Source organism: Malaya genurostris, chromosome 1 (assembly GCF_030247185.1).
Source record: "Malaya genurostris strain Urasoe2022 chromosome 1, Malgen_1.1, whole genome shotgun sequence".
Lineage (NCBI taxonomy): Eukaryota > Metazoa > Arthropoda > Insecta > Diptera > Culicidae > Malaya > Malaya genurostris.
Genome location: NC_080570.1, coordinates 146,323,043 through 146,344,020, shown reverse-complemented (window position 1 = coordinate 146,344,020; position 20,978 = coordinate 146,323,043). Strand labels below are relative to the sequence as shown.

Below are 20,978 nucleotides of genomic sequence, written 5' to 3'. Positions count from 1 at the left end.
CCATTTGCAACACAAAATTTGATGCACGCACGTTGTTCTAAATTTTCATCCATTATAAAAATCGCCACACGAAAATTTTTCAACTTCTTTGTATAGACGCCAAACAAAAACTAATCGTACGATATGCGTCAAAATTTGACAGAATGTGTATAAAAGTGTTGAGAGAATAAAAGTTTACCGATTGGACAAGCGCGGGAATTTTAAAATGAAAATTCCGGTTCTTTTTTTATCATAAGGTATCTACTTACTAGTAAGTTATATTTACTCAAAGGTTAAGCCGTGTGGACTCAAGATTCAGATGGAATGCGGTTCACTTAATTTTAGCTTATTGAACGAAACGCAAGTGTTTCGGATCGGTGGATTTGCTCCTTGTGTTTTGACAAGAATGAAGCGAACGAATGAAAGAAAAGATTCAGAGCAACTCAAAGTGGTCGGCTGATTTTTCAAATGGCGGTAAGAGCAGCCGACAGTTTCTCTTTGTGTAGTTTCTCTTTTATCAATTACTAAGCGGTTTCAACGTTTATCACTCAACTCTTTGTATAAAATGTCACCTTTGACTCCCAAATAGAATTTGTGAAATCCACGAAAACTTTTATAATCACGTCCCAATAATCCAAACAGAAAGTAAACAAAGAGAAACTGTCAATTGCTTTTAAGTCGAACAATAGGTAATTTCTATTTTCCGTGTAGGATTGATTTTCGTAGAGAAAGAATAAATTTAATTCGTGGCCTACTCGAAAATTTTGTCGTGTAAAGAACAGTTGGCCGGGTGTCGTCGAAGATTAACCTCACGCTGGTCGGACATCGTATTAACCAATTTATTAGAACTATCCTTAATTTGGGTAAAACCTGATTATGTACTGAGTCTAGCAGTGACTAAGCGCTCGAGGCAAGCCGATCAAACCAATAAAGCACACTCAATCAAACGATATGAAAATGGGACATTGACAGCTATGAAAACACCGACTAGCACAGCCACAAAAAAAAAACAAAAAACAAAACAGAACATGACGGGATTTTCCCGTCCATTTGTGAATCCCGCCTGTTTGTACGCGCCATTTGTACTTCCCGCTTCTGGCGGGCCAATAATCACCTGAATCCGAACGCATCATCATTCAAGCCGAACAACCGCTCGTGGAAGCTGATTTTAGGCAGTGTTGTGTAATGTTCGTGTTTGTAATCATCACGATTGTTTGTTTCGTTTCGTTTCGGTTGTTGACAGTACAGGTGAGAAAGAAGATGGCGTGCAGTTTGATTGATTGATTTTTTGTTGTTGTTGTTGTTGGGGGAAGGGAAGTTAGAAAGAAAAATAGCGTAGAAAAGATTAAAAATTAACGTGAATATTAGTTTCTAAGAAGAAAAAAACTTGATTAGTGAAAGCGATCAGAATAGGTGCCAAACTTTTGTCTAGTTTTTTTTCACGTGTAGACGACTGCCATCGGTGCTGTTTGTCACTTTACTTTCTTCTTTTCAATTATTCTCATTCTCTTCATTTCAGAACTTTTTAAGAAAATAAATAAACACGTGGCTGACTAGATTCGAGTAATTTTTCACACTGGCAGGGCTGCCAGTGTTATTCCATGACGTTCTACTAGCTAGAGTGCCTATAACCATTATAGTCACTCTACTACTAGCGGGTGTTAATTTTTAATTTAATTCGAGAATCACCATATTCCAACAATTTAAAACAACCGAAGAAGCAATTATTTTTTAAACGAGTGCCATACACTGGCACGAGTTTCGGTTCCGATTAAATTAAAGATCGCATTGTAAATGACTTTTAATTCAGGGTTCCGTCAAGCGAATGAAAAGTGCCACCCAAAGGGAAGCTCGGAACGGGCAAAGCTTTTATTTCTTTGAAGCGGTTCCACCCGACGAAACGGCGAACGACGCCGTGGGAGACAGCAGAAGAAGACGAACAGCAGTGACGAGTGAGTAAACATCATTAAAATTTTCATTTAATGAAGAGCAAACATGACACGTGGCAGTCGTCTAACTTTTTGTACGGTGTGTGAGATGAATGCAAAAATTGAAAATAGATAGAAATGAAAAGCTGCTTCAGGTTTGGCCCGTCCTGTCCACCGTCGAACCAGACCAGGCTGTAATTTACGAACGGCCGGGCTAAAACAGAACTTCAGCAGAATTTGATCGCTGAACAAAATGAATCCTACCTTCGGAAGTTGACTAGTTGATCGAAGCTCTGGCCATTGCGTAGCTGCGGATGTCTGTCGGAACCCGCACCGCTGGTGCTAACGTTTTTCGCACTTTCGTGAGATCCATGGGAACTCTGCGAACCTTGAGAACCTGCGACAAAAAAAAAAGTTGACATAATGTGAATTGCATCGAAAATAGCTGCAAACTAAGAAACGAACTTTTTCTCGATGGAATGTCGAGGGCAGGCGAAAGCGTACCCGAGCCCGCTCCGGAAAGGGACCGATTGAAAAATTTCATTCCTGGCGATTGAGGCGTCCCGTCCCGGGAATCCCGATCGCTCGATTCCAAACTGCTCAGATGATGCGGAATGGCAGACCCACCAGGATGGTGGCCACCGCTATCATCTTCCGGGGTTTGCGGTAGCGTGGGACATTCCTGGTCCAGCAAGAAAATACAGTCCGTGGCGATGTCGGTTATGAAGTGGAGGTTCTCCTGGGCACGATCAATTCGGAAGAATCGTTCCGCGGTACAAGCTGCAAAACAGGGGACGGTTAGTTCCGAAGGTTCCAAATCCGGGATAGTTAAAATGCCGTTTATTACAATCGATAAAGCACCAATCCGGTGACAGTTTGGGACTGTCCGGTTGATCCTCGCAGTACTTGTTGATCAGGACCCGGGCCTGCTCGAGATCGGTAACGGGCACATCCAGCGTGCCCAGATTGACCGCCGATTGCTTCAGCAGATCCTTGTCGTAGTGGTGCTGCTCGTAATCAGCCATCATAATCTTCAGCAGGGTTATGTTCAGAGATTCGAGTTTTTCTTGTCTGCAAGAGATTTAGTGATAATCGGACCAAACTTCCAGTAAAACGTAACAAAAAAAAACTTACGGCACGTTAGCTCTGCCGGGCTTCCGTTTCGCCAACATCACAGCCTTATTCAGTAAGGTCAGTTCGATGATGGATGGCTTCAACTTGCATGCTTCGCCGTCCACCTGCATCGGAATAGTCTTGGAGGTGACGACCTTTGCCGTCTTGCATTGGGCAATACACGTCCCGTGGCCACCGGCCTGCAGCAGCGGAAGTTGGTACGTGGTAAGTCCGACCACCTCGATCAACCCATCGTCGGTGGCCGGGTCGAACTGGCCACCGGATTTATTCCACGGGTGGGTTCCACCTCCGTAGCTGCGAAGAGGATTGAAAAAAAAATCAATAACCTCGCTTAGTAGGCCGCGATAGTCTTATGTCGTTTTCGCTTGAAAACACAGTTTTCTTAACCAAAACTTTTTCCTTACAGGGTTGCATTCATTTTTTTGTTTCGTTGGTAATAATGAGCTGTCAAAACTGTTTTTGTTTTTTTCGCCTAACGTTGGAAAATTGTTCCAACTTTTCCATTCTTTGAAAGTTAGTGCTCTGTTTCATAACCAATGTGAATAAAAGCAGGAGCGAAATGCTAGCAAATGTGATTACAGCTCTATTGTCAAGTTCTCAGAGTAGCTCCAGCAGTTCGGAAGAAAACTCTTCAGATGAATTTGAGGAATTATGTCTAGTTTATGCGAAAATCGATTCTGGACGGAAGAATATTCGGCTATCAAATCATTACGAGAAATTCTTTGAAAAATATTGCGATAACTTCACTTAATCTCAAAAAATCTTAACCAAATTAATTCATGGTCTGAAAAGTCCCGGGCCTGACAAAGAGAACACGATTTTTCTTTGGTTCAAAATTAACTTTATTCATCAACGTAATCTCCATCAAGAGCAGCGCCGCTCTAACATTTCAATACCACTTTTGTAGAACGATTTATCTGTTGCCTCAAAATAGGCCTCAGTTTCAGTGATATCCTCTTCATTCGTGCGAAATGTCTTACCGGCGAGCATTTTTTTCAGGTCTGCTAACAGCCAGTAGTCGCTGGGAGCCAACTCTGGCGAATACGGTGGATCTAGGATTAATTCGAAGTTGATGTAATTTTGCCATTGTTTTGATTGACTTGTGACTTCTGTTGTTTACATTCTTCTCTAACCACTTGTGCTTATTCGTTTCATTAGATTGTTTCGAAATACATCCTTTCAGCACAACAACGTCGAAAATTATTTACAAATGGTGCACAGTACGCGGACTGTCAGAGAAAGATAGCAAAAATGAAAGGAGTAAGTGAAAAAGCCGTGCGAAATGCAATCAGGAAGTTCGGTGAGGATAACACCTTTGAGGATAAACCGAAAACGGGTCAAAAAAAAGGTCCTACTAACCCGCAGTTGGATAAACGTATACTGAAGGCGTTCAAGCAAAAGAAGGAGGTTTCAGTTCGGGATGTGGCCAAAAAAGTGAGCACTTCGAAGCCAAATGTTCTTCATGCTAAAGAACGTTTGAAACTTCGAAGAAGCAGAAACAACCAAAACATAGTCCGAAACAAGAAGCATCGATCAGGCCGGGGGTTCGAAAGCTGTACAATACGATTCTTGCTGGAAATTTGAACTGCATAATCATGAACGACGAAACCTACGTGAAACTCGCTTACAAATCCTTGCCGGGACCACAATATTAAACGGTGCGAGAAGGGCAAGTGTTAACCTGTCCGAGACATCGATTGAAGTTGAAAAATTTGGTCTGGCAAGCAATTTGTAGCTGCGGTAAGATTTCGAAACCCTTCATCACCACTGCTTCAATGAACAGCGAAATATACATCAAGGAATGTTTACAAAAACGACTTCTACCCATGATTCGAAGCCACAAGGATCCTGTTGTCTTCTGGCCAGATCTTGCTTCTTGCCACTCCTCGAATTCAACGGTAGAATGGTATACTACCAAAAATGTCACTTTCGTCCCAAAAGACATGAATCCACCAAATTGCCCACAACTTCGATCAATTGAGGAATTTTGGGCATTAACGAAGACACATTTTAGGAAACATGTCTCGGCAGCCAAAACCATTCAACAGTTCGAAAAAGATTGGAAAAAAGTGTCAAAACTTGTCGCCAAGAAGTTTGTACGAAATTTAATGAGGAACGTTCGCAAGAAGGTGAGCCAGCTAGTTTACAATGGCTAAGTAGCAAATGTTGAGAATAATATTCTGTTGTTGTAGTCTAATATTATCAGTATATCGAATAAAATTTGAATATCTAACACTTGTGAATTATTTACAGCGAAATCAAAAAGCATCCATACTTTCTGGGACAGTCTTTAACCCGATTCACCAAGAATCAAAAACATACGATTGTAGATAAATGATTTTACTATGCATTTGGCGAAAAATATCAGTTAGAAAGCATTTCTTTCGCGGGATTTCGTGCGAGTTTTGTTTAACATTTTGTTTTCTTGTGTGTTGACATTATGAGTGTGCGAAAGAATAAGGAAAAACTCATTTATTTTTTCAACTCGCACGAAATCTTTCGATAAAAACGTTTATCAGGCACGATTTATATACGAATCGATAGAAAAACTAATTATCTAGAATCGTTTGTTCTTGGAATTTCTGTTTTCTTCTCCGTTCTCTCGCAATTTTGGGTAAAGTGCGTGACCACGGCTACCGTGATGGTGTTTGCTTTCTCAAGATACTCGCTAAATATTGCACCACGCACATCCCAAGGCCATAGCCTTTCCAACCGATTGTTGAGCTTTCGGGAGCTTTGGACGAGATTTACCAGCTGCTGTTCAATCAGATGATGATCGTTTTGATTCCGAAGTGAAGTGATGAATCCATGTTTCATCCATTGTCACATATCGACGCAAAAATTCCGGTTTGTTACATTTAAACATGGATTTACTAACTTTCTCAATATTTCCATTTTTCCATTATTAAGTATGTCTTTTCTGGCGTTGATCTTCTGTATCTCACTTCTCTTTTTCGCGTTCTTCCCGCCGTAATTATCGTCCTGCGCAAAGCTCTTTAAATGCTTCAATCCATGTTTGCTTGGGAGTTTTTGTGTCGGCTTTACGTTTCCAGCATTCGTTTGGAAGCATTGATGCATTTTATTTTGCGTTAACCAGAAAGGGTCTACATTAATAGCAGCAGTTTTCGCCATCTCTTGCCCAAACCCTATCTGAGATAATACATTTCCGGAAATGGTATTGCTTAGTTTGATCTTTTTCGTTTGTTTCAGAACAGTTCTATAGTCCGTTTTTTCGACTTGAGCAGTTGTGAAAGTGAGGTTGAACGTAGATGACATAGTTTGTGCGATATTCTCCCACATAGAATGTTTGTTCCGAAAATGTTTGAAGCGCTCTTTATTTGCCAGACGCTCCTCGTACAATTCGAGTCAGAGTTTCTTTTCGTTTTTATTCCAAATATGTTCTCCCGCACGTCTTTCGACGAAAACGCCGGATGATTCGGGAAAACTGAAGCTTGTACCAAAATTAAACTTTTAGGACTCCTCGGTTGTATGTTCCAATGATGGCTCTGAAAACAAAATGAATAATCTAGTTTAGTCCACATACTGCTGTTGTGAAAACTGGTATATTTTAACGGGTACCTGTCCGTTACTCGGGCACAAGAAAATGTATACCTAATGCAAATTCCCTTTATCGTTTTGATGAGTGTATTTCCCAAATAACTTGCAAGAATTCGGCACCTTCGACTGGTCATGAGATTTAAGGATCGCAGCCTCATAAAATAAGATTTTCAGTTTGACAGCACCTAGCTAGTTTTGGTTTCAAGCGAAAACGACATTAATTGCAGGGTCCCTGTCAAATGTTATCCGTGACCCTCTCCTACCTACCAACCAAAAAAAAACTTACCTTGGAATGTTGAGAAATACTATCGCATGCACCTTGTGTTCCTTCAGCTTCGGCGTCAGGTCTTTTCCGTCGCACTCGAGCGTCACGAACTCGGCCAATCCCTTCCACTTACGCTTCAGCAAATCCTTTCCACCGGCCTGACCGTAGAACATTTTGTTCCGTAGCCGAGAGTTGAACTTTTCCGGGTGTGCCTCTGTCGGCCGGAGGGGAAAAAAAGACGCTCATATTAGAATAATGATAATCAGGTAGGTAGTGCCATTTTACCTCTAGCCTCGTGGAATTCCAGTGCTATGTGAGCATCGACACCGAGCGAGTAGTAATTGTTAACCACGTTCAGCGGTAGGTTGTCCTTGCCGTCATCGGCGTTCGGCACGTCCGGATTCGGGTCCACCTTTAAGCTCCACCGGTCCAACAGAACGGTGTCGGAATTACCAATGTTGCCTAGGATTTTGCCGATCGGTTCGTCCGTGTAGCCCTGGAAGGAAGGACAGCCGTGGGTTTGATTAGGTCGTCAAAAATAATTCCTTCCGAACCATTGCCAACACAGAGAAGCCGTATAGCAAAGCCGGAGAGCTCGAAATCGATTACCCGCTGGCAAATGGAACGAATTGGTCTGTTCGTACGATTTAACTTTAGACTCAGACGCGACGGGGTTGGGCAGGGAAATATTGTTAGCCCCCTAAACAATCACGTTTCCAATCAATTTATTTTTATCTCTTCAAATCAAATATTATTTTCTTTCGTCGGTCGTATGTGGAACTCACCGAACCCTGGCATGGCATGGAATGGCTTTTTCAAGACACCATCATTTTACAAGTACAGACGACCACAGCTCGTAAACGTTTCCAATCCCGATTCGACACGGTACTTTAATACGTGCTCGAATGCTCGATTGAGAACGGATTGACGGTAGTTTCAGGCCCGATTCAGGTTATTTCGTGCTAACGTCACCGGTTGCTTATGGCGTTTTCGTTTTTAATTTGCACTACACCGGTGCAGTGCTACACTGAGGCATGAATAAACGAACAAAAATGACGAAAACATAAACAGTAACCATTGACTACAATAAACGATTCCATTGCACAGAGCTACACCAAACTTTTGATGAGTGCTACACCAGTGGTATCGGTGCAGAAAAAGTGTAGCACTGGTGTAGTGCAATTGGTAAAAACGAACGGTTTCAGTGCAGCTTTCGCTACACCAGTGTATTGCAATTTAAAAACGAAAACGACATTAGGTTGCAGAAAAATGATTTGTGAGTTTTTTTTTCGTTTTTCTCTCTCGGCGTGACGTTTGTGCGAGTGTAATCATGATGGGTGAAAATCAACAGCTATGCGAGAACTAATGGAACGTAGGTAATGCCAAGAATTTGCACCATAACATCAAACAAATTCCGTCCCCTACTTCTACTGTCTCTCTTTTTTTCAGCTGAAGCGAAAGGGTTCAACAATTCTGTTAAAGGCTACAAATCATTCGTCACCTCTCGGGCACAGACCGGTATGCAAAGGTCAACGAAAAAAGAATTGTAAGAATGTCAACGAAAACCTCATTGCTCTAGCAGAGAGCAATGAGGTTTTCGTTGACATTCTAATAAAAAACTATTTTTTTTTTGTTTGCTGCCTGAATTTGGGTCCTTTTATAGTGAGATGAAAAAATATAAATTTTCAAAGAATAAACAATTAAACTATTGTAGAAGATGCTAAACTTTTATCAAGAAGGATTGATGAAATAAATTCCAGAAATGAAAATTTGCGACAAAATTACCACTTAGACGGGACTCAAATTCGCAATTTTCTTCTATTCGGGAAAAAATCACTTCTGCCCATGAAACTACTTTGAATGAAAAAAAAAAACACATTTCAGAGCGTAACCCAATTGAACGAAACCTTCGTACATGCTCAAACTTTGCACGGTCGCTGCGTGGTTCAATTCTCAGTCTCACCCCTGCGGTATAATCTCACAATAGAACTCTCAATAACTAATCTACCACAACTTATGTCTGTCAGCATTGCGTTAATTATTATCTCTTTTGCAGGTTGTGAAAACACCATCCCTGAATTGTTCGCTTTGTCATTCGAACTGAATTGAATTATGTGCAAAAAATTGTTGGGTAAGTTTTTTAAAGAGTTTTAGAGGATGTGTATCGCGTGATGGGTGAGAAGGCCTTTCACGTAGCGCACCGGGCTTCGATTCTCATCCTCGTAGATAAAAGTAGAGGATGAAAAACGATCTACACGTAAAGAATTATCGAATTGATCTAAAAAGATAATGAGTAAACCGAAACAGTGAAATCGTAAATCGAAAATTAAATAAAGTGTAAAACAACATTAAATTACAGTAGAGCGAAACGAGTGAAAGAATAAAGCGATAGGAAATAAAAGCAATGCCTTGAATAAACCGAAACAATAAGCAATAAAACTAAAAAAATAGCTTCAAAGTGTTAAGACTAACTTGAAAAGAGTAAAGCAAAGTAGATCTAAAAACAAGCGAATCGAGTATAGAGTGTAGCTAAAAAGGTTAATAAAATGCCAAATGTAAAAAATAATGAGTCGAAAAGAGTCAAAAATACAAAAAAAAATTAAGTAAAGTAGAAACACTAAAGAGCAAAGCGCAAACAGCAACGAGTGAAACATGAATAGTAAAGAGTGAAGAAAAATGAGTGAAAATTGAAGTGAAAACAATTGAGTACAAAAGACACGAAAAAACCTTTGCAAGGAGAATAATAAGTAAAGGAAAATAGAATAAGCAAAGTGGAAACATCAAAGAATGAAATAAATAGTGCAAAGAGTAAACCAAGCATGGTTGAATGAGCTCCACACCACATTTTGTGGGGAACGGAAAGAGTAAAGCAAAACAAGTAAAGCGAGCAGAATAAAGAATAGACAAAGCGAAAACGCAACGCGACAAAAGTAATGCAAAAACAGTACAAAGAGGAAAGTAATGCCCAAAATAATAGACTAAAGAGTGCTAAGTAAGGAGTAAAATAGACAGAATAAAAAGTAAAAAAAGTGAAGAAAGAAGAATAAAGCGAAAAAAGTAGAATAAAAACAGTAACAGTGAAACAAATAGAGCGAAATAGAAAGAGTGAAATTGAAAGGACGAAACAAAAAGAGTGAAGAAAAAACAATGAACCGAGAATATTTAAGCGACGAAAAAACAGTTAGCTGGAAAAATGAATATAAAAAAATTAAAACGGAATTAATAAAGCAGATGACATCGTAAAGTTAAAGCGTAGGTGTGAAACAGAAAGAATGATTCAAAAATAATTCAGAAAAATGATAGAGAGTATATAGTGTAGAGAAGAAAGTGTAGAGCTAAGGTAACATGAAAAAAAAAACAAACAAAAAGCGTATAACAAAAAAAGAAAAGCAAAAAAAAAAGAAATTCAAGAGAGTATATAAAAAAGGTATGTGTCATACAAAAAGTGAAGTGGAAAGAGTGAAACAAAAAAAGTAAAGCGAAAGGAGTAAACGAAATAAAATGAAAGAAATGAAAATGAAGCACAAAAGTAAAGTGAGTAAAAAAAACAAAGTAAACAATAACCTAAAAGTGTTATAATAAAAAATGAAACGGAAGGAACAAAAGTATAACAAAAAAAAAATGCCGGAAACAGATTCGAGTAAAACAGAAACGGTGAAGCAAAACAAAAAATAAAAGAATTCAAGAAAATGATTCAGAATGAATGACACAAGAGTAGAGCGAAAATGTGAAACGAAAAAAGGCGGTGCGAAAAGAATGAAGCGAAAAAAATAAAGTGAAAACAGTGAAGCAAAACAGTACAGCGAACAGTAAAGCAAACAGTAAAGCATAAACCAAGCAAAGCATGTGAAAAGCGTACAGCAAAACTGTAATTATAAAACGAATAAACCGAAAAGAATAATTCAACAAAAGTATAACAAAAATAATGCAGAAAAAAGAATAGATTAGAATGAATGTAGAGTAAAATGTGTAGAGCAAAATGGAAAAGCATAAACGCAAAAAGGGTGAAGCAAAAAAAAAAACAGAAAAGAATAAAAATAAAGCTGAAAAATTCAAGTGAAAAGAATGAAAAAAAAAACAATCAATAAGACGAAAGCGGCCTTTCGTCAAAGTTGATCAATCATGAGAATACAGAAAAATAGAGTGTAGAGAAAAGGTGTGATGCTGATAGCTATGTTGGGAAAAGTGTAGCAAAAAGAGTAAAACAGAAACGGTGAAGCAAAAAACAAAAAAAAACAGAATTCAAGAGAATAAATCAGTATTAATGACACAAGAGTAGAGCGAAAATGTGAAACGAAAAAAGTGGTGCGAAAGGAGTGAAACAAAAAAAAAAAATAAAGTGAAACAAGTCCAGCTAAAAAAACAAAAAGAAAAGCATAAACCTAAAAATGTGAAATGCGTAAGAGCAATGAAAATTGAGTGGAAGAAAAATAAAATAAGAAGTACTGCAAAAAAAAATAAAATAAAATGAAGAGTGTGCAACGAAACGGAAATAGTGGAAATACTGAAAAAAGAAAAAAGCAAAAGGATTAAAGTGAAAACTGTTAAGCAAAACGAGAAAAGTGAAAGGAGTAAAGCAAAAAGTGTCAAGCCTACAGAGTGAGACGGAAACGAAAGCCCACAGAATGAAACGAATAGAGTAAAATGAGAAGGTAAAACGAAAAGAATATAACGATAAGAGTAAAAACGAAGCAAAAAAAAAAGAGTAAAACTAAAAATGTGAATACGAAAGAGCTAAGAAAGTAAAGCAGAAATAGGAGATCGGAAAGAGTGAATTATAATAAAATTATAGCAAAATCACAAAAACAATGAAACAATAAGAGAGAAGTACAAAAAATGAAAACGAAAAACGTTGAACGAAGTGATTGAAAAGAGTTTCTCAATGAAATCGTACTTAAAGTGGAACAAGTTAGGCAAGCAGAATAAAACAAAAACTTCAAAGCGGAAAGTGTCAACATAAACGAAACACGTTAAGACTGATCAGCAGAAAAGTAATGCAAAAGTAGTGAAGACAAAAAGTTTAGTGAAAATTGGAAAGATAAAAATGTAAAACGAAGTGAGCAAAGTAAAACGAAAGAAAATTGAAGTGAATATAATAGAGTACAAAAGACTTAAAAAAAACATTGCAAAGAGAATAATATATAAAGGGAAAATAGAACCAAGGTAAAGATTTTGTGAGCTCCACATTTTGTAGAACGAAAGAAGTGAAGCAAAACCAGTAAGGCGAGCAGAATAAAAACGAGTATCCAATAAGGCGTGCAGAACAAATGGAGTAAACAAAATAATAAAGCGAAAAAAGTAAAACAAAAAGCAGTAAGGCCTAAAGAGTAAAACAATTAGAGCACAGCGGAAATAGTGAAAGGGACGAAACAAAAAGAATGAAGGAAAAACAATGAACCGAGAATATTCAAACGACGAAAAAAAGTTAGCAAGAAAAATAAAGATAAACAGAGTAAAAATAAAAAAGTAAAGCAGAATTAATAAAGCAGATGACATTGTAAAGTGTAAGTGTAAGTATGAAGCAGAAATGATAATCTTTTGAAAATAGTAGAGAGTATAGTGTATAGGAGAATGTGTAGAGCTAAGAGTAAAATGAAAAAAAAATCAAACAAAAAGCATGTGAAGAAAATAGTGAAGCAAAAAAAAAAGGAATTCAAGCAAATATATATAAAAAAATAAGAGAGAAAGAACGAAACGAAAAAAGCGAAGCGAAAGGAGTGAAACAAAACAAATAACCGGAAACAATGGAATAAAAGAGTAAAGCGAGAAAAAAAACAAAGTAAAAACTAACCTAAAAGTGTGAAGAACGTACACCAAAAATAAAAAAATAAAAAAAAAGAACGAAGCGGAAAGAGTAATTCAACAACAGTATAACGAAAATAATGCCGAAAAAGAATAGAGCAAAATGAATGTAAAGTGTGTGGAGAAAAATGAAAATGGATAAACACAACAAGAAGGAAGCAGAACCAGAAAATTTAAAAAGACTAGCGGAAAGAGTTTAACGTTAAGATGTAAAGCGATAAGAATATAGTTAAAATATTGAAGCGAAAAGAGTGATGTTTATATAATTATTGCGAGTAATGTAAATATAATTAAAATACGAAGAGTAGACGGAAAAAGCAGAAAAATTCAAGTGAAAAGAATAATGAATTCAAATAATGAAATGAAATCGTACAGTGATGATAATAAGTAGAAATAGTAAAACGGCAAGAGTTAAGCAAATGAATAAAGCGACAAAATTAAAGTGAAACAAGTTAGCCAAAAAAAATAGCACCAAAAAGTTTAGTGAAAATTGTAAAGATAAAATTGTAAAACGAAAAGAGCAAATTAGAAACAACGAAAAAAAAGTAAAGCAAAGAGCGCAAAGTGGACACAGTGAAAATTAGAGAGTAAAGAGTGGTAGAAAGAAAGAATAACGTTTGCGTTTAACAGGCGCGTAGCCAGAGAAAATTTTCCGGGGGGGGGGGGGGGGTATAGAACATGGTGATAAATCAACACATGTACAATTTATATCACAAAGTTTCCCATGGGTTATAATTTTTTGTTTCGGGGGGGGGGGGGGGGTTTGAACCCCTAAACCCCCCCCCCCTGTGTACGCGCCTGGCGTTTAATGTTGTTTTCGCTTGAGAAAACTGAAACTGACCCAGGGTGGGTTCATAAAACAAACACTTCTCACGAAATTTTGTTGATTACGCACTTAGCAACGGGGATTTGAGCAAACCTGACATAAAAACCAGGTTCGAAACTGACTCGATTTTCAGTTCAACAACTTTAAAACTAGGTTCGAAACTAGCTTCAAATAAACGGTTTGACAGCAGTTGCAATTAGGTTTGGCATCAAGCGAAAACGACATAAGAAAACCTTCACCCGCACTGACGACACTACCCATACAGCATCAATCATAGTAATCCATGAGTCAGCAGGTAAAAATTTGACAGCTAAATAAGCATCAAAAGAAGTGACCCCTGAGCAATAAGAAGCTCCAAAGGAAGACCGAGGGAAAAGTAGCGTGTGCTTGACTTACACTGATTTTAAACAGACAATTGACCGCGCCATGTAGTACATGTTGCCTACTTAAGGGCGAATTTTGTGCCGCACATTGGAAATGTTCGAGCAGTGGTCGCGTATGTTTCCAAGAAGGAACAAACCAAGCGGGGTTCAGTATTATTAAACGTTTGAGCTGATTGGAAAGTAAATTGTTAGGTTTTGACGTTTTCCAATTGAAAATGTCAAATGTCAGTGAACGGTTCGATTTCTCGTTTTGAACAAGCTAATAAAAAAGAACCTATACTTACACCACCCCATCCAAGTGCCCGGGCCAGATCGTTACCGGTTCCGAGTGGTAGCACACCGACCGCCGGCGGAGGCACAAAATTGATCTGATCCAGAATCGAAAGAACCCAGCCGACCGTTCCGTCTCCGCCACAGGCCAGCACCCGTAGCTGGGGTACTTTGCGAAACAATTCCAAACTAGAATTGAATGAAACAATTAGAAACACGATATATGTACACTCGAATCCGAGTAGAAAACTTACCCCATCTTCGGTCCACCTTGCGTCAGATCGAACACCTGTCGCGGATTCAGCAACCATTGGAACTTCTGGAGCAGTTTAGCACCCTGTCAAGTGGAAAGCAGTCAATTAGCTAGGAATCGAAATTCGAAACAAGATTCAATAATTCTACCTGATTGCCACCGGATTTCGGATTGATAAACACCAGCACCGGGGTGATGTTCGCCGTCGGAATGGGTTTAATCACAAAGGTTCGCGGTTCCTTCGACACGGACGCCTTCTTGCCAGTCTTCTTTTTCTTCTGGGGCGTTTTCCGCAGCGATGACTTGAAGCTACCCTTCCGCGGTAGCTTCACGATCCAGGACGGCGGGACTACGATGCTGCGATGTGCTCCTGGAGGGAGGGTTTTCGAAGGAAGGAAGCAAGGAAGGAGAAACAGAACAAAAGAAATACGTGAAAATATCAACGGGGGAGGCAAAAAACGTAACGAAACTCACCCAGCGAACACTCCTCACCGATCCGATCCGGGTTGAAGCATGCTTCCTTGTTATGATATGATGATTTACACCAGGCACATGATAAAGCAACAATTTCCTTAGAACTAAACGAGAGCTTCGCTTGCAGCGACTGCAATGAAAACAGAGAAAGTGATAGGAAAGTGATAAGTTCATTTATTTATGCTTTTCCACCGTCCCGGCCAAAAGGGAAACTTTCTGGGGATGTTCGAATAAGACAAATATGAAGCACTCTGTCAGCTGGAGGAGGTTGGTTGGATCTATACGGTCTATGTTTTAGTTGGGAGCGGAAACATTACCGTGAATAAATCTATATTAAATCAAGTCGCAACGCTTCCAGTTGCTACGCTGGCTTGCGGAAATATTCAATTCCGTTCAAAGTGATAAATCGATCCGGACTCGAAGAAGAGAAAAAAAACTTCCCGGGATTCGCTATCACACGTTCGAAATGAGATGGATATCGTGTAGTTATTTGTTCGTCCTTGCAGCGAGTTTCTTCCGCCGTCGTAGTTTATTATATTTTTTTTTGCTAGTGCGAGCTCACTCCATCCGGTTTTTATTACTTTGATCAGATCATCCATCAACTCTAATGTCGTTCAATCATGCTGCTTTCAGTTTTGCCACTTACTGGAGCTTTTTTTTGTACTCATGTGCATACTTTCTCAGCGATGGTTGAATTTTTATTGAATTTTGGTGGTTCCGAGTGACTGTTATTTAAATTTAATAGCTGTTTTTTTGGGATGTCTCCCATACATGATTATCCTAGCAATCTTATTTACCCCAAGCAACCGAAAGTTCCACAGCTACTGTGACAATTCACTTCTTTTGTTGCTCAAAAGTACACGCGGAACTTTTGACAACTTGAAAGTATAGGACAATGTTCGGGGTGAATTTTTTCGCAGCATAAAAACTGAACAATGTATTTCAGGAGCTGTTTAGAAGTTCTTTCAGTTGCTTAGCGGAAACGTTCAAGTGTGAATAATTACTGAACATGTGGAACACAGCTTTGTTTTCTATATAGGGGTGCAAATTACAAATTCAAGGGTAACTACAAGTAGAAATGTGGTCAGATTTTGAACACTACACACTTAAAAAAAACCTTGTGATTTCACATCTTATTAAATGCACATAAACGGAGCGTCGCAGTTCACGCAAATTTACGTCGAAGAACAATTAATATTGTGTCATTGACATAAAAAAGAATGCTGATAGCAACCGCCGTGATATGAACCGAGAATCATTGGATTGCAAGTACGTCTGTTAATCGACTGAGCCACAGAAGCATACATCTGCTTGGCTGGTAAAAGGGGCATTTAAATTCATACAGTCGCACCTGCTAGCAGAACTCAAGTTACAGTCGAAATTCAAGCTCATCTAACATTAAGTCATTACAAATAAAATCTTCCGTCATTTGACAAAACAAGTCTTTATGAATTACATCGTATGAGAGATTAAGTCACCTGTAAAATTAATTTTTTTTGGAATGTACCCCAAGATAAATTTTGAGTGCTTAAGATTAATTTTTATTTTATATAAGATGAACTCGATTGATAATGAGAAAAAGTTTATCGTTTCAATCGAAATCGCAGAATGGTAGTAATGGTAGAGAAACTTAACGCTATAAAAATAACTGCTTGCATACAAAACTTGAACACAAGCTTGGAGAAGAGAAGCTTTAATATCTGAATCCGTATCGCAAGTATGTACAAAGATATAATTGCATACATTTGGGCTGTTGATGTTATTTCGTCGGCTACAGAATAAATACAAATCAAGACAAACTGAGTCTATATTCTGGGTTCGCGTGTTTGGTGTTGGTTCCTAATGAAGATCAATCTAAGCAGACTCCCGTGCAATTGCGGATTCAAAAGTGTGACGATTGATTAAACTGTTTGATTGAAAATGTCGATCATTAGAAATTTTGGTTGCGTTGTTCTACATCAATGGCTCGAACAACCACGTGGGGCTGAACCTTGTATTTTATGTGGTTTCTTTCTACGCGGATTTTTAAAGTTACGCGTTTTTTTTTCTACGCGAGACTACAAGTTTTTACACGGATTTCCGAAATTACGCAAAATTCTGAAGCTACTCAGTTTTCCGCGCGGATTTCTGAAAATGCGTACATTTTTTACGTGGATTTCCGAAGTTATGCGTTTTTTACGCAGTTTTCCGAAGCTACGTGGTTTCTTTTAAGTGGAATTCCGATGCTGTTCTTTTTTTTTACGCGGATTTACGAAGCAACGAGATTTTTATGCGGATTTCCGAAGTTACTCGGTATTGAAAAAGGACTTTTTTTACGCTGATTTCCAAAGTTACGCGGTTTTCTAAAGTTACGTGGGTTTTATTACGCGGAATTCCGAAGTTACGCGGTTCTTTGACGCAGATTTCTGAAACTACGAGATTTTTCTACACTGATTTCCGAAGCTACTTGGTTTTTCTACGCGGAATTCCGAAATTTTGCGGATTTCCGAAGCTACAAGTTTATTATACGAATTTCCGGAGTTACGCGAATTTCCGAATCGACTCGGTATATTTTTTCAAGCGGATTTCCAAAGTTTCGTTGAATTTAAACGAGTTTTTTACGCGGATTTCCGAAGTTAAGTTGATCTTTTACGAAATATCTACGGATTTCCGAAATAACGCGGCTTTTTACGCAGATTTCCAAAGCTACGAGTTTATTTACGCGGATTTCCAAAGTTAAGTTGATTTTAAATGAGTTTTTTACGCGGATTTCCAAAATAACGCGGTTTTTTACGCAGATTTCCAAAGTTACGTTGATTTTAAACGAAATTTTTATGCGGATTCCCGAAGCTACTCGGTATTGAAACGACTTTTTTACGCTGATTTCCAAAGTTACGAGGTTTTTTACAGTTACGTGGGTTTTATTGTGCGGAATTCCGAAATTTTGCGGATTTCCAAAGCTAAAAGTTTGTTATACGAATTTCCGGAGTTACGCGAATTTCCGAATCTACTCGGTATATTTTTCTACGCGGATTTCCAAAGTTAAGTTGATTTTAAACGATTTTTTTACGCGGATTTCCAAAATAACGCGGTTTTTTACGCAGATTTCCCAAGCTACGAGTTTATTTACGCGGATTTTCAAAGTTAATTTGATTTTAAACGAGTTTTTTAAGCGGATTTCCAAAATAACGCGTTTTTTACGCAAATTTCTAAAGCTACGAGATTTTTACGCGGATTTCCTAAATAACGCGGTTTTTTACGCAGATTTTTAAAGCTACGAGGTTTTATAAGCGGATTCCCAAAGTTACGTTGATTTTATACGAGATTTTTAAGCGGATTTCCGAAGTTAAGTTGATCTTTTACGAAATATCTACGGATTTCCGAAGTAACGCGGCTTTTTACGCAGATTTCCAAAGCTACGAGTTTATTTACGCGGATTTCCAAAGTTAAGTTGATTTTAAACGAGTTTTTTACGCGGATTTCCAAAATGACGCGGAATTTTTACGCAGATTTCTAAAGCTACGAGGTTTTTTACGCGGATTTCCAAAGTTACGTTGATTTAAAACGAGATTTTTAAGCGGATTTCCGAAGCTACTCGGTATTGAAACGATTTTTTTACGCAGATTTCCAAAGCTACAAGTTCATTTACGCGGATTTCCAAAGTTAAGTTGATTTTAAACGAGTTTTTTACGCGGATTTCCAAAATAACGCGGTTTTTTACGCAGATTTCCCAAGCTACGAGTTTATTTACGCGGATTTTCAAAGTTAATTTGATTTTAAACGAGTTTTTTACGCGGATTTCCAAAATAACGCGATTTTTTACGCAGAATTCTAAAGCTACGAGGTTTTTTACGCGGATTTCCAAAGTTACGTTGATTTTAAACGAGTTTTTTACGCGGATTTCCGAAATAGCGCGGTTTTTTACGCAGATTTCTAAAGCTACGAGGTTTTTTTACGCGGAATACCGAAATAACGCTGATTACCGAAGCTACTTGATATTTCTACGCGGTTTCCCGAAGCAACTCTGTATATTTTTTAAGCGGATTTCCGAGGTTAAGTTGATTTTTTACGAAATATTCACGTGGATTTCTTAAGTTACTCAATTTTTTTTAGTTAAGCGGATTTCCGATTCGACTTGTTTTATGCGGAATACCGAAACAACGCGAATTTCCGAAGCTCGGCGGTTTTTACGCGGGTTTCCAAAGTTACGAAATTCTTACGCGGATTTCCGAAGCAATGTTATATTTTTTACGCGGATTTCCGAAGTTAAGCGGTTTTTTACGCAGATTTCCGAAACGACTTGTTTTTTATACGCAGATTTCCAAAGTTACGGGGTTTCTGGCGGACTACCGGAATTACGCAGATTCCTGAAGATACTTGGTACATTATTTACGCGAATTTCCGAAGTTTTGCAGATTTTCGATGGTGCAAGGTTTGTATTAAGCGGATTTCCGATGTTATCCTTTTTACGCAGATTTCCGAAGCAACGCGATTTTTGCACGTTGATTTCCAAAGCTACTTGGTTTTTCTACGAGGAATTCCGAAATTATGCGGATTCCCGAAGCTACTCTGTATATTTTTTTACGCGGATTTCCGAAGTTTCGTCGACGTTTACGAGCTTTTCAAGCGGATTTCCGAAATTACGCCGTTTTTTACGCAAATTTCCGAAGCTACGAGTTTTTTTACGTGGATTTCTGAAGTTACGCAAATTTTTGCAGTTAAGCGGATTTCCGATTTTTCGCGGTTCTTTTACGCGTATTTTCGAATCTACTTGTTTTTTTAACGCGCATATCTGAAGTTAGGCGAATTCTCGAAGCAACGCAGTTTTTTCACACGAATTCCTGGAACAACTTGTATTTTTTACGCGGACTTCTAAAGCTACGAGATATTTTTAAGCGAACTTTCGAACTTCTACTCGTTTTTTATCGAATGCTAAAATTAGGCGGATTTCCAAGGCAAGGGTTTTTACACGGATTTCCGAAGCTACTCGTTTTTTAAGCGGATTTACGAAGCAACGTTTTAAAGCGGAATTAGGAAATTACGCGGATTCCTGAAGTTACAACTTTTTTACACGGATCTCCGAAGTTATATTTTTTTTCGAATTTCCGAAGTTACGCAAGTTTTTCACGCGGATCTCCGGAACCAATTGTTTTTTACGCGGATTTCCGAAGTTATGCGATTTTTTGGTACGTATCCCCTCGTTAAATAAAAATGTTTGTTTTTATCGTTCCACAATTCACGTCATAAAAATGTATACAAGACGCGAATGAGGCTGTTCCTTAATTAGGGGGCAAAGAACCGAAAATTTTGTTTATTAATGTAACACATTAACGCATCACGCATGTTTGGCTTCAACAATTGAGAAGTTACTTTGAATGTAAAGCTGAACAATTTCAGTGCGTTCTTTTGGTGTGTATTTTTCCATGGTAAAATTGTCTTGGAATGACGCTTCCAACGCGGTATGTCATTAGTCAACAATTCTATCAAAAGTTATTGGGTTACCCGATGCTTCTACTTTTCTACTCGACGAACGAACCGAGATTTACAAACTTAGATTCAAATAAAAGGTATTACAGTCCCATTGAATTTGGTTTGGATCCGACTCCCGGTTCCGGAACTACAGTGTGATATGTGAAAAATTTTCATTTTCATGAGTATTTTTTCACAAGCGATGGTAAAAACAGGTGCATATCACTAAAAACTGACTGATAAATGCTTTTAGGTTAACAGAACTTATTAATTGGTAGATATATACAGTCCTTTTCTGTATTTCGATCGAATCGGATTTTTTCGAAGGAATGGAAAAATTTGCATTCTGTAATTCGATCGAGTGATGCTTTTGTATGGAAAACTCGAACTCGATCGTGCTACAGAATGCCAAATTTCGTATTCGATCGAAACAATCCAATTCGAACGAAATACAGAAATACTTAAATTGTTCCGGGAGCACCGAAAATAGTGAAGATAAATTTTTGAAAATATAGGTAATATGAGAAAGGCATCATTACAGTGGTTTAAAAAAGGGTTTTACGCGGATTTTCAAAGCTACTTGTTTTTTTATGCGGACTCCCAAATTTTCTTGGTTTTTGTACACGGAGGTCCGAACTACTCGAATATCAAAGTTACG

The 20,978-nt window shown here is 38.2% G+C and overlaps 1 protein-coding gene across 5 annotated transcripts in view; it reads right to left on the bottom strand.

Annotated features, from left to right (window-relative positions):
• The window catches only part of LOC131426090 (diacylglycerol kinase zeta), a 473,898-nt gene that overhangs the window by 19,730 nt on the left and 433,190 nt on the right, over positions 1 to 20,978 (bottom strand). For 4 of the 5 annotated variants that reach the window (XM_058588529.1, XM_058588527.1, XM_058588530.1 and 1 more), the window contains 11 exons: positions 14,873 to 15,002; positions 14,548 to 14,768; positions 14,400 to 14,482; positions 14,160 to 14,334; positions 7,150 to 7,360; positions 6,886 to 7,078; positions 3,042 to 3,335; positions 2,755 to 2,978; positions 2,373 to 2,687; positions 2,172 to 2,304; positions 1,094 to 1,141 (listed from right to left, as the gene is read on the bottom strand). In XM_058588529.1, the coding sequence (XP_058444512.1) occupies positions 1,094 to 1,141; positions 2,172 to 2,304; positions 2,373 to 2,687; positions 2,755 to 2,978; positions 3,042 to 3,335; positions 6,886 to 7,078; positions 7,150 to 7,360; positions 14,160 to 14,334; positions 14,400 to 14,482; positions 14,548 to 14,768; positions 14,873 to 15,002 (2,027 nt within the window). The remainder of the gene's footprint in view (positions 1 to 1,093; positions 1,142 to 2,171; positions 2,305 to 2,372; positions 2,688 to 2,754; positions 2,979 to 3,041; positions 3,336 to 6,885; positions 7,079 to 7,149; positions 7,361 to 14,159; positions 14,335 to 14,399; positions 14,483 to 14,547; positions 14,769 to 14,872; positions 15,003 to 20,978) is intronic. The other variant, XM_058588531.1, reaches the window with a different exon arrangement.